The 12,755-nt window shown below is 46.4% G+C and overlaps 1 protein-coding gene across 2 annotated transcripts in view; it reads left to right on the top strand.

The window, feature by feature from the left end:
* LOC119466390 (cleavage and polyadenylation specificity factor subunit 1-like) overlaps positions 1–12,755 on the top strand; it is an 84,787-nt gene that overhangs the window by 50,659 nt on the left and 21,373 nt on the right. For both annotated transcript variants that reach the window (XM_037726919.2, XM_037726905.2), the window contains exons 23-26: positions 1,756–1,858; positions 1,921–2,010; positions 2,117–2,245; positions 2,347–2,499. In XM_037726919.2, the coding sequence (XP_037582847.1) occupies positions 1,756–1,858; positions 1,921–2,010; positions 2,117–2,245; positions 2,347–2,499 (475 nt within the window). The remainder of the gene's footprint in view (positions 1–1,755; positions 1,859–1,920; positions 2,011–2,116; positions 2,246–2,346; positions 2,500–12,755) is intronic.

The raw sequence follows: 12,755 nt of genomic DNA, 5'->3' as shown, positions 1-12,755 counted from the left end.
AAGCTGAGGCTACTGAAAGTCCAGCATCAAACTTGTTCACACTGTGTATTTGCGCATATTTTTTGTGAAGTTGGATTTTTTAGGAAGCAGTGGTGGCGTACCTAATCAGGACTTTTTTTTTTTTTTTTCTGTTGAAGTTTTCTAGTGATCATTGCTCTGACCTAATACAACCAGCCTTTGTCCAAGGAGTAGTAGATGCACGACCAGATAAAATGGACATATAATATATAAATCTAGAGTTAAGCAGGGAACAGAGCAGTTGCTTGCGTGGTGCACTGTACCAATTTATTTTTCAGCGTCAGTCTCTACATTGTTCCTTTTTTTTTATTTTAGCCATCAGGTTAGAAAACCTGACGCTAGAAAGATAGTTGAGGGGCAAAGATGAGTAATAGCATTGGAATAATTGAACAAGAAGGAATGATCCGTGCTGTAAGCAAAATTAATACATTCGAAAAGTGAATTAAGTATACATAGATGCACCATACACTGGGCGTATGAGGCAAATAGAAATGAATTTACAAGATACAACACAATTGAGAATGAGAAAGTTGTCCAACGGCACAACCAAAAATTTGGCACCTTCATACACGTTCATTAAAGAAGTGTTAAAATTGGATTTATCATTACTGCCAGTGGCTGAATGTTGGAGGCTTTTCCTATGCTAAAAATGTTTTTGGGAAAGGGCACACGAGTATATATACCAAACATTTTTCAGTGAACACAAAATTGTTGTCTGTGGTGAGCTCTCAATAAGGTAAATGATGGCATCTTGATCAAATGGTGACAAAGGTGGTTATTGTGATATATATATATATATATATATATATATGGGTGACCCCTATATATATATATATATGGGTGGGGACAAATTACACCAAATGATTGAGGACCTTAACCGAGAAAGTGTAAGGGTAGGCTTGAAGATTAATATGCAGAAGACAAAGGTAATGTTCAATAGCCTGGTAAGAGAACAAGAATTCAGGATTGCCAGTCAGCCAATAGAGTCTGTAAAGGAGTACGGTTATTAGGTCAATTACTCACAGGGGACCCTGATCATGAGAAAGAAATTTACAGAAGAATAAAATTGGGTTGGAGTGCATACGGCAGGCATTGCCAAATCGTGACTGGGAGCTTACCACTGTCGTTGAAAAGTGTACAATCATTGCATTATACCGGTGCTAACATATGAGGCAGAAGCTTGGAGGTTAACAAAGAAGCTCACAACAAGTTGACTGCACGAAGAACGATGGAACGAAAAATGTTAGGCCTAACGTTAAGAGACAGGAAGAGAGCGGTTAGGATCGGAGAACAAACGGGATAGCCGATATTCTAGTTGACATTAAGCGGAAAAAGTGGAGCTGGGCAGGCCATGTAATGCATAGGATGGATAACCGGTGGACCATTAGAATTACAGAATGGATACCAAGAGAAGGGAAGTGCAGTCGAGGACGGCAGAAAACTAGGTAGAGTGATGAAGTTAGGAAATTTGCAGGCCCAAATTGGAATCGGCTAGCGTGAGACAGGGGCAATTGGAGATCGCAGGGAGAGGCCTTCGTCCTGCTGTGGAAATAAAATATAGGCTGATGATGAATTGAATTCACACAGCTAATGCAGCTTTTTTAACATGGCTAGCTATAGCATGATAACTGCAGCGTTTTTCTATTGCTGGTGTACGTTTTTGTATTACAACCCTTTTGCATGTTTTATCTAATCTATTGACTGTTTTTTGTTTTTTCTTGATCTCTCCCTGTGCAGGTCATCTGAAAAGCTTTCAGACATGTCTCATGAGTCAATGCCAGTAGTTCATGAAATCTTGGTCGTGGGTCTAGGAATCAGACACTCTAGACCACTTCTTCTTGTAAGCCTGTTTTTATTAGAGATGAAATTTTTTTTTATTACATCTTGTTAATTACATTCCAGGCCAGGGTAGATGAAGACCTGCTCGTCTATGAAGCCTTCCCTTTTTATGAAACACAAAGGGAAGGTCATCTGAAACTTCGCTTTAAAAAGGTAGGTTCGTGCCATCCATTAAAAACCTATTTCATAAGTGTATACTGTGTATGTGGCTGCTTTTTGTGCAGGCTGTTCAACTGAAGTCAATGGCTGTTACTTTCAGATGTCGCATGATATTTTCCTGAGAGAACGAAAGTACAAGACACAGAAGCCTGAAAATGAAGAGGAGGAAAACGCTTTTCAAAGTCGACAGTGGCTCCATCCATTTTCTGACATCTCTGGTTACTCTGGGGTTAGTTTCTTTTTCTGTCTTTCTCAGTGTTCATATTTACTGTGCACTTAATTGCTGAGCTGTTCTACAGGGTTGTTGCTTTTCTTTTTTTTTTTTTTTAGGTATTTCTTTGTGGCTATCGGCCATACTGGTTGTTCATGAGCTCACGTGGAGAGTTGCGCTGTCATCCGATGTTCGTGGATGGTCCCATTCACTGCTTTGCCCCATTTCACAATGTCAACTGCCCCAAGGGCTTTCTCCACTTCAACAAGCAGGTAAGCAGTAAAAGGGAGTTCTGCCTTTTGGTAGATTTACTCTTTATTGTGTTTACCATAAACTATTTTCAATAGACAATATGCAAAACCTGCTCCTCAAACCTGCTCACCACACACCTCTTTAACGTAAATCAAGATAGCTGACCTCGGGCTAGAATCATAATTGAAGTGTTAACATGTGGGATGATGATACCATTTCTGCTGCCATCCATTCCCAGCACCGTCCACGCTTTCTAAGCGCATGTCTCAGCTCCCCTCACCAGGCCACATAGCAAATTTTGGTTACACGCTGGAAATTGTTACGTGCCCTCTATGGAGTGTTCTTCTGCAAAAATTTTTCATATTAGTTCATTAATAGGAGAAATATAAATATTTTAAGGGCTGCAAATCTATGATCTCGGAAGGCGAGCGTCACCGCCAACATACACTTTCCCTTTGCCTCGCCTATCCTCCACAAGCGAAATTCCTTCCCTGTGTTCTCCCATGCCAGTGCCAAAGGATTGCGAAGTGAATACGTCACGGGCCCCGCCTTCTTTTTTCTCTCTCTCTCGCTTGATCTCTCACATTTTTGCTGAGTGGCACACTTCCGGTGACGGTCTCGCGCGTGACTTGTTGCATTTGTCCTGTTTCGCGCAGCAGACGATATTGTGCGCTCTGCACGAGAGCACCTGATTAGCGGTATAAGTAATTGCGTCAACCACTAGCACTGTGGTAGATGCGAGAGGATGAAGGAGCATGATTGGAGCACTGGAACACAGTATACCATGACATAGTTTCGTTCTCTACACTCGACTGCACGACATAGGAACAAGCCGACGAAACGGAAGCACGTCTCTCTTGCTGCGGTACGAAGTAAAACAAAAACATGCAGACATTCAGTTTGTATCTTTTATTATTTCTCTAAACTTTAATTCTTCTATTGAAGCAATAGATTAAACACATAACTGATGTTGCCTTGAGTAATTCTCGAAGTCGCGTGTCAATATGAGTGACGTCACAGCACAGCCATGTATGTAGGTGCACTCAGTGTGTCGGAATGGAACAAAAATGAAAAACAAAACAAAAAGATATTTTTGACAGGTACGAAAACGTAACTGAATTGTTAATTATTATTTTGTTTTGGAGTGAAACCCAATATTTTTTTATTGCTTTTCGGTTCAATGATAAAGTCGGCAATCTGAAACGATTGACGTCAGGCAACGTCAGAATTAGCGCGTATCTCAGCCAGGCACAGTGCAAGCGATAGCCGGTCGAGCACTCCACTAATCTAAGCCTGCCGCTCAGTGCACCAGCTGATCGGCATCGTAGCAAAACCCAGGGCTTGCGTGCTAAGAGCTTATCTTTTCGTTTGTGTTCGTTTTATGTGAACAGTGGTCTCGAATTACGGCGAGTACACTCGATTACGTGCTGCTTCTAAGATCATGCTCAGTGCCTTGACTCAAGGCACTGAGCATGATCTCAGAATTGACTTATTGAGAAAAATTAATGCTGTTTTGTATCGTTACATTGCTTTGAAAATTTTTGCATGCGAACTAAAACCATTATGAATCAGTACGGATCATTTTCTTTCTTTTTTTTTTCTTTTCATTTTCGTTAGAGCAAAACTTTTTTTTAGGGGAACGAAACTCAAACCAAAACGAAAAACATTTCGTTCCGACACCCTGGGCGCACCTGCGAGAAGAAGGGCAAATGTCATTTGGTTTGAAATTTGAGCTCTTTTCATGGAGCGTGGGGATGTAATACTTAGCAGACACGATCGTTAGCGTGCATTGTATGCACTGCGCTACTACCGGGAACGAGCCATTTTGGGCAGGGCAAGTTCGTTGTGTGGGGAAGCCTGCTTACAGACTTTTGCATATGGTCTATTGAAACCATAAGGTGCCCCAGGGAGTATGCCGTACTTGCTTCGAAAGCCCCCTAAGAAAAGGTGAGTTTTAAAGGACAGCACGACAGGGAAAGAGGGACAGTAACAACTACCCTGGGAAGTAATGCATTTTTAAACTTCATCACATGAAAGTTTCGCAAAGATTGTACGTAAAACTTGCTCATGTTTATAATTATGTCATCTGTGCCTTTAGTAATGTTTAGAAAGCATGATGTTAGAATTGCAAGTTTTTTTTTTATATAAAAAGTTTTATAGAATGGTGTCCATAGTTAATTAACTTCATGCCCTTGGACAGATAATTTCTGATGTATCAATAGGGAATTTATGGAAGCAGTTGACATCATTGGTATTAGCATGGCGCCGACAGTGCTGATAGTGAAGAATATCGCTTTTCATTCTTTAACACCCAACGTGTCAATTATGTTAAATTTTTTTGGCCGTCTGCAAATCAGAGTGTAGGTGCACCCTGCCAACATTACAAAGTAGCGAACAGAGTATGTACATCAAGGGGTAGGTCATTACAGGTGTAGTGATGTAGTGCCAACTTAGTACAGCAATTTAACTTACACAAAAAGATTTTGTGAATATCATTATTAGTAGATTGCACTTGCTATGTAGCAAAATTTCGTAGAAGCTGATTAACCAAAACAAATTCTGATAAGGATAATTTGAACTATTGTCTGCCAAGGTGAGTCGCAGGCACTTTTCTGCCCAAGTCGTTAAACAGTATTGCCAATGTTGAGTGGGCTTTACTTGTGGCAAGACTTTACGTGCAGCGATTTTGCGCGCTGCAAAGCTACAAACTGCTGGAGCCTCGGCAGTTCATGGGTTGCAGTCATCAGCACTTGGCTCTTGGGCATGCGTTTCCGCAGGCAGGTACCTCCGGTGGAGGTTACACCTATAGTGCTGGTTATGTGCATTTCAGTTTTGAAATGTCAGTGAAGAGTTAAGGTGTTTTACACTTATAAACACTTGATAGGTGTCTTACTTATAATCACTTGAAAAATGATAGGTTAAGAGAGAGGAATACAGTAGTGTGGATTAGAGAGCAAACTGGGGTAGCCAATATTCCAGTTGACATGAAGAGGAAGAAAGGGAGTTGTACAGGACATGTAATGTATATGAAAACAAAGTAATGCATGCGGCAGATAGTCAGTTATCTAAAAGTGTTACAGAATAAGTACAAAGAGACGGGAAGTGTAGTCGTAGACAGCCGAGAACTAAGATATGTTATTAATGGATGGATGAAAAACTTCATAGTGGTCCTTTAGGGCGTGTGTATAAACATCATTTCGAAAACAGCAACGGAGGGTCCTGACTGCCCATATGTAATGCAGGATCTAGTTCGTTAACTTGTCTCCGCCTGTAAGTTAACGAGATGAATATTACATAACGATTCAAGAAGCAGCGATGTTAAACGACTTACCGGTATTGCCGTCCTCAGTCGCAGCAGAATCCGGCTCCCGTTTCGATGCAGACTTGTTCCGCATGGCTCACGACCGATACCTAGCTTTCAGGCTTACATTTCTCGCAAACCCGTCTCTTCACCCCAAGTTAATAACGCGAGGTGTCGAAGCGCGATAAACTGGTTTTAGCACAAAATAAGCAACCAGCATAAGTGTACGAACTAATGAATCCGTGCTTGCCGTGTTCGCGAAAAATACCGGTAAAAATTTTAAATCCAGGCCAGAGGTCACGTGGGAGATCGGTGATGATGAACGTTATTTTGCGTTTCTAATGGCAAAAAAGAAACAGTTGGTACTCAACAGTAATATCTCTAATTAAGAATAATAATTTTGTACTCTTTGTCAAGTAATAAAAACGCTTCAATGAGCGCGGGAGAAAGTTAGTAGGTTAAAATTGCGCTTATTACGGCGCCTCTAGCGGGAGCTACTGAACTCACTTAGGCATATTTTCGAGGGGATGTACTATGCTCGTTTTGTTAGCAGCAATTTTTTCACCCTCTGTGGCCATTTGGTGAACTCGCGAGTTTCCGGAGCCTGGCAAACAGCCGTTCAAAGCGGCGCGCAGGCTTCAGATCGTTCTGCGCATGCTCCGAAGATAACCGCCGACGGCGCGCGGGTAGCGTGACTGGCGTAGCGTGACTGACCGCAAACGACGCTGGCCCTCGCGCCCATAAAGCCCGACCCTCATGGAGACAACTTCCCCGACGATGTTCGCGCGTCAAAAAGTGTAGCGAGACGCGCCGCCGTGTTTTCACCTCACCGCCCCTCATGCGACGATCCAGCGGCGAACGCCGCCGAGCCGCTATCAATGTGGCCAGCCGTGAAGCAGGATATTACTGTTTTTTAAATGTAACCCACAGTAAGATTTAGCATGTTGCGACACTTAATAACGTCATAATTTTTCTTGAGTTATTTCTTCTGCAACATACGCGGTTCCATTACGCTTTGAATTTCGCATACATAGGGCAACCAAGTAATTCTATGTGTGTGCATCAGGAAAGTGCCAGAAGCAGCGCAATGGAAGCCAGGAGCGCGTTGTATTTTTACTTCCCATGTCCGCCGATCTGCAGCGAAACAGACAAGCAGTACAAGCTATCTACCATAGCCCCCGAAAGCTTCCCATCTCAGAGGCCATATGCCGTCATCGCGCCTATGTCCCAACTTTACCGACAGGTGGCGCTCGCATCTCAATGAAAATTTCTCTCGCTAGGCTTAGCCGCGTTCGAAACGAGAAGCGATCTCGAAAATTCCTCAAGATTAGCCATAACACTCTCTCGTCGAAGCGGCATGAGACTAAGCAAAAGCCGTTTGCGCAGTCATTTGCTACGAACGAAGTGAATTCTACAAAAACAACGCCAAATTCAGTTCGAAGCGGGCGACCGGGACCGCCGCTATGTTTTACATAAGCTCAATTCCATGATGCAACGGCCGGAAGTGCTGCCTCCTGATTGGATCGGGCTTGTCGCCGCGCGCTGGACGCTTCCGGCGGCGGGTGAAAATATCTATCCCCTCCAAATCGGTGGGGCGCGTCGCGATTTTTGACGCCAACCGAAGAGCGGCCGCCGTCGGACGAAGTTCGCCGCTTGGACGCCGGAAATTCGTTCTACGAGGGTCGGGCTTAACATCGGACTATAAACGGGCCTTTAAGAGAGCCACGCTCAACGGAGACGAGTGCCTCAAAAGTACTTAAGCGGTTATGTCCCTAGGCACCGAGGAGCTCCACGATTGCAATGACATCACGTGTTAAGCGGAAGTCAAGTGACCCGCAGTGCCACGCCCCCGCAGTAGCTACTAGCAATTGTAAAGTCGCCGCCGGGTCAATCGACGACCGCGAATCTGCGCGCCTCCGCCACCGGCAACGCAAACATCGGCTGCAGCTTCTGTTCCTAGCAAAATACTTTCCGCTAGATAACGTGACGTGTAAATTGTACATTGTATGAAAAACGATATCCACTGTCGAACATTAAACACAAACGAGAGGTCCGATACTTTTCGAGCACAGCTGCAGTGCACGGCTACCGACGGCAGGCGACCGGCTCGGCAGTGCCCGCATTGCAGCCGACGGTGCCGCTAATATCAGCGCATTTTCTTCTTTGTGTATAATTATTGCGAAGAGCAAAAACAACGGTGAGAAAATATTGCGGCTTGTGAGCGTCGGTGATTTATTCCGAAGCGCTGTCAGCTGCAGCTTCCGAGTGAGCAGGCGAATGCCTAGCGACGATGTCGGCGCCGCCGAACAATCAGTGGCGGTGAGGCTACCGTCGGTGCCAGAGTGACCACTCCTCGGCCACTGATTGGCCACTTCGCTGTACGGCTGCCGCACAAATGGGTCCCGGTCCCATCCTGTCTACAGCAAGGAAATCTCGCCGCTCGCGAGCGAAACCGCTGGCGAACGGCCTGCGGTGGTTGCCCCCGTAACGTGGACGGGCCTTAAGCGTGCACTTCGGCGTTCCTTGCATGTCCCTGTCTGGAAAGAGTAGTACATCATTATAAATGATACCGTACAAAGCTGCAACGGCCGGCACTCGCGGACGGCAACGCCGAAAGCTCGCTTTGTAAATACACGGCCGCCTGGATCGCCGCGCGCGCCGATCCAGGCGGCCGTGGTAAATACCTCACATTGCGCGTTGTGCCGTCTCGGAGGCCATAGTTTGTTTGCCCCCTTGCGTCTACAGCCACTTCTGCCGTCGGCGCTGCAGTCCATGCGCCAAACAAATGGCCAAACGCGCCAGCGCTACAGTGTACTAGTACACTCATAGAGTTTCTCACTATAACACCTAGAGGGTAAACTGGCGCCACCATCTATGCGAGTTTCTGTGATAACGGCATGAACTGAACGAACCAGTCTTACTGCGCATGTTCCGCGATAGTATTACTACAAGCAAGTCGGCGATAAGCCACCCACCTCGCCTACATATACTCCTGTGTTTTGTGCAATAAAGTTGTTCTTGCAAAGGCTGCTGCGGCGTCTACACGTCGGTTATTACAGTGGCGACGAGGCACGGTAGTGCCCACGCGGCAGGGGCGGTTCCGGCAAGATGGCCATCGGCGTTCGCATCGGTGAGTTTCACCTCAACAGCAACTCTTCATGGGAAGATTACGTTGAGCGTATTGAGTTATGCTGCGCAGCCAACAAGCTCACCGAAGACACCGACAAGAGGGCAGCATTGCTGAGTTGCTGTGGGGAGGAGACCTACTCCCTGATAGCTACCCTCGTAAAGCCGCTTAGGCCGCCGAACGCGGACTATCAGTCCATTGTAGAAGCTGTGAAGAATCACATCAACCCGAAGCCCTCCGAGCTGTACTCGAGGTATGTGTTCTCCAAACGAGATCAGCACGACGGTGAGAGCGTCGCTGACTATGTTACAGCCTTACGCAAGCTATCTGAGAACTGCGGATTCAGCGACAAGCAGCTCCCGCTTGACATAATGCTCAGGGACCGATTAGTTTTCGGAATTTCCGACAGCACAGTGCAGCAGCGCCTGTTGGCCGAGAAGAACCTGACCTTTGCGACAGCCTACGACCTGGCAGTCACAGCCGAGTCTGCTGCAAAACATCAAAGAGCTATCGGCAGTCAACGTCACGAAAGCCCAGATATCACAGCCAAAGTGGACACGCAACGTCTGAAAAAGGGGCAAGATGAAAAGGCTTCAGGCGCACAGGCGGAACGACGGTGTTTCCGGTGCTTAGGCAACCACGCTGGTTATCGCTGCAGGTTTAAAAACGCAGTATGCTTAAACTGTTCCGGCAAAGGCCACATAGCCAAGGCGTGTCGGAAGAAAAAAGGTGGGCAACTAAACCACCAGCTGGAAGGTATCGCAAGTTCAGCGCAAACCGAATATGATGACTTGCTAAGTATTAGCCAAGTAACCACCGGTTGTCCCAAGTTTATGGTTGCAGTAAGCATTGGCGGAGAAACGGTACCGATGGAAGTTGATTCCGGAGCAGCCAGATCAATTATCAGCGAAAAATTGTTCAGGCAACTAAAGGTCGCAACAAGCGTTCAGCTTGAAGAAGCAGACACCCAGCTCCTAACTTGGACCAAGGAAGGACTACACGTCATTGGAAAAGCTATCGTTCCAGTGAAGTTTAAGGAGCAGGACTTCAAACTGCCGCTTCTCGTTGTAAGGAACGAAGGTAGCACACTGCTTGGGCGTGACTGGTTCAAGGATTTGAACATCAGCATTACTGGACTTCACACCATCAGGCAGAGTGCAGAAGCTGTTACCGAAAAATTCCCGGATGTTTTCGGCGAAACCTTTCCCGGTGCAGCTATACCGCCAGTACACATCGAGCTGAAACACGACGCCCAACCAAAGTTTCTTAAATGTCGCAGCATTCCTTTCGCTCTCAAGGATGACGTTATCAACGAGCTGGATAAATTAGAGCGTCAAGGTGTTTTGCAACCAATCCAGTATGCGGAATGGGCCACTCCTGTCGTAATTGTGCGAAAAAAGAACGGTTCGCTGAGAATCTGCGGTGACTACCGAAGCACAGTCAACCAAGCGGTAAGGAAGAACGTCTACCCCTTACCTACTAGCAAAGAACTTTTCGCAAGGCTAGGAAGAGGCCGTATTTTTTCAAAAATTGACCTGACGCAGGCGTACCAGCAACTTTCCGTGGATGATTCTTCAGCAGATGTTCTCACGATCAACACAGTAAAGGGCCTGTACAGAGTGCGACGTTTGCCTTTCGGTGTGTCTGTGGCACCTGGATTATTTCAAAGAACAATGGATACATTGCTTGCAGGTTTACCACAGGTTGCGGCCTACCTCGACGACATTCTGGTGGCAAGCGAAACTGTCGAGGAACATAACAAGATCCTGATGGAAGTTTTCGGCCGACTTTCGAAGGCCCAACTCCGTGTTCAAGGCGACAAGTGCCAGTTTTTCAAAGAGAGCCTGGAGTATTTGGGACACCGGATAGATGGAAGGGGCATCTATCCGTCGAAAAGCAAGGTCGACGCCATTCATGAAGCACCTACACCACAGAACAAAAAGGAGCTTCAAGCCTTTCTAGGTATGGTGAATTTTTACAATTCCTTTCTGAGGGGCCGTTCTGAAGTCGCTGAAGTGCTATACCGCCTACTGGACAGTGACAGTAAGTGGAAGTGGGGTGCAGAGCAGCAGCGAGCTTTCGAAGGATTAAAGAAGCTGCTGACGTCAGATTCGCTTTTAGTGCACTTCAATTCAGATGCACCGTTAATTCTGTCTTGCGACGCATCCCCGGTGGGCGTAGGAGCTGTATTAGCTCACAGCGGTGCTGAAGGGCTGGAGCAACCGATTGCTTACGCCTCAAGAACACTCACAAAGACGGAGCGTAACTACGCCCAGATTGACCGCGAAGCTCTCGCCATTGTGTATGGCGTTCGTCACTTTCACCAGTACCTCTGCGGGCGGCAATTTAGCATTTTTACCGATCATAAGCCACTGCTAGGCATCTTTCAACGAGATAAGCAGATCCCTGTCGTACTGTCACCGCGCATGTTGCGCTGGTCTTTGATGTTATCTGCTTATGAATACAAGCTGGAGTATAGAAAGACGGAAGATCATGGAAATGCTGACTGTCTTAGCAGGCTGCCAATACCCGGAGACCGGCCGGAGATCGAGCCGCCAGGCGAGGTTCTTATGCTGGAAGCAGTTGAGTACCCGCTAGGGGGAAGGGATAAGCTAGGGGGAAGGGATGTGATAACGGCATGAACTGAACGAACCAGTCTTACTGCGCATGTTCCGCGATAGTATTACTACAAGCAAGTCGGCGATAAGCCACCCACCTCGCCTACATATACTCCTGTGTTTTGTGCAATAAAGTTGTTCTTGCAAAGGCTGCTGCGGCGTCTACACGTCGGTTATTACAGTTTCTTAAAGGGCTGCCGTGCCCTCATGGGAATGACGGGATATGTGTCTGCGAGGCTTGTGTTGGCTGGTGTTGTACGAGGCTTCGTCTAAAACGTGGATATGACTACACAAATAACGTGTTCTTAAAATAAAATCTACAAAAAAGGCTTTCATTCACCCATATTACATCTCTTAATAAAGTTTACTCACCCACAATGCAGCATCAAGCGAAGAAAAGCAAGAACAGACGACAAGTTGTTCCAAAGCGAGCGAGAATCTTGCTGTCTGCCCTCTAACTTTAGCGGCCAGCTGATACTTTTTACGTTTCATATAATTGTGCATCCAATAGCAAGTCCTCAAAATTAAACAAAACATGTTTTTGTGTAATAATAAAGCTAAATCAGTTTTTTTTACGTGCTGTTTTTGCAGTAAATGAAGCATTGTGACAGACGGAACGGTGCTAGCCTGGCGTGTCTTCAAGGCGTTCGGGCTCTCCAAGAATGAATGCCAATCCGAATCCACAATATACCGGCATTCCCTTGCATACCACAGCGCAGCAACGCCACATTTCCCTCTAGGTTTTATAGTGTGAAACTCTATGAGTACACTGTACCAGCGCCGCGTGTATGCGCCTTGTGTCTAAAAAGTACCGCCATTCTTTGAACAACGCCACTTCTCTCTCTCCAGTATCTCCGATTGGATGATGATAGCGTGCGCTTTCACTTCTTTATATTTTGTTTTTTTCCGCCTCAGCGCCATGTCGAATGTCCCTCTGCGCAGCCGCCGGCGGCAGAGGCGGCGCGCGCCCGGCCTGAAAGCTTCAACCGGGGTTTTCGAGGGGTGTCACCGTCGACTTGCTTTCGCAAGCAAAAAGTAAAGAAAAACAAGCGTTTTAGGAGAGGAGACGGCAGATGATAGAGTAGATTGGGGTACCTTTAGTATGCTCGGTCTTGTGGCGCCGAGCGAGCGTGAACCGGCAACGCATTGTTCTCTATGCCGCCGCATTGTTCTCTATGCCGCCGCATTGTTCTCTATGCCGCCGGCCACCGACGTCGAAAATCCGTCGGA

This window comes from Dermacentor silvarum, chromosome 1 (genome assembly GCF_013339745.2).
Source record: "Dermacentor silvarum isolate Dsil-2018 chromosome 1, BIME_Dsil_1.4, whole genome shotgun sequence".
Taxonomy (NCBI): Eukaryota; Metazoa; Arthropoda; class Arachnida; order Ixodida; family Ixodidae; genus Dermacentor; species Dermacentor silvarum.
Note: the sequence above shows the minus strand (reverse complement) of the source record. Positions and strands in the feature narration are given on the sequence as shown.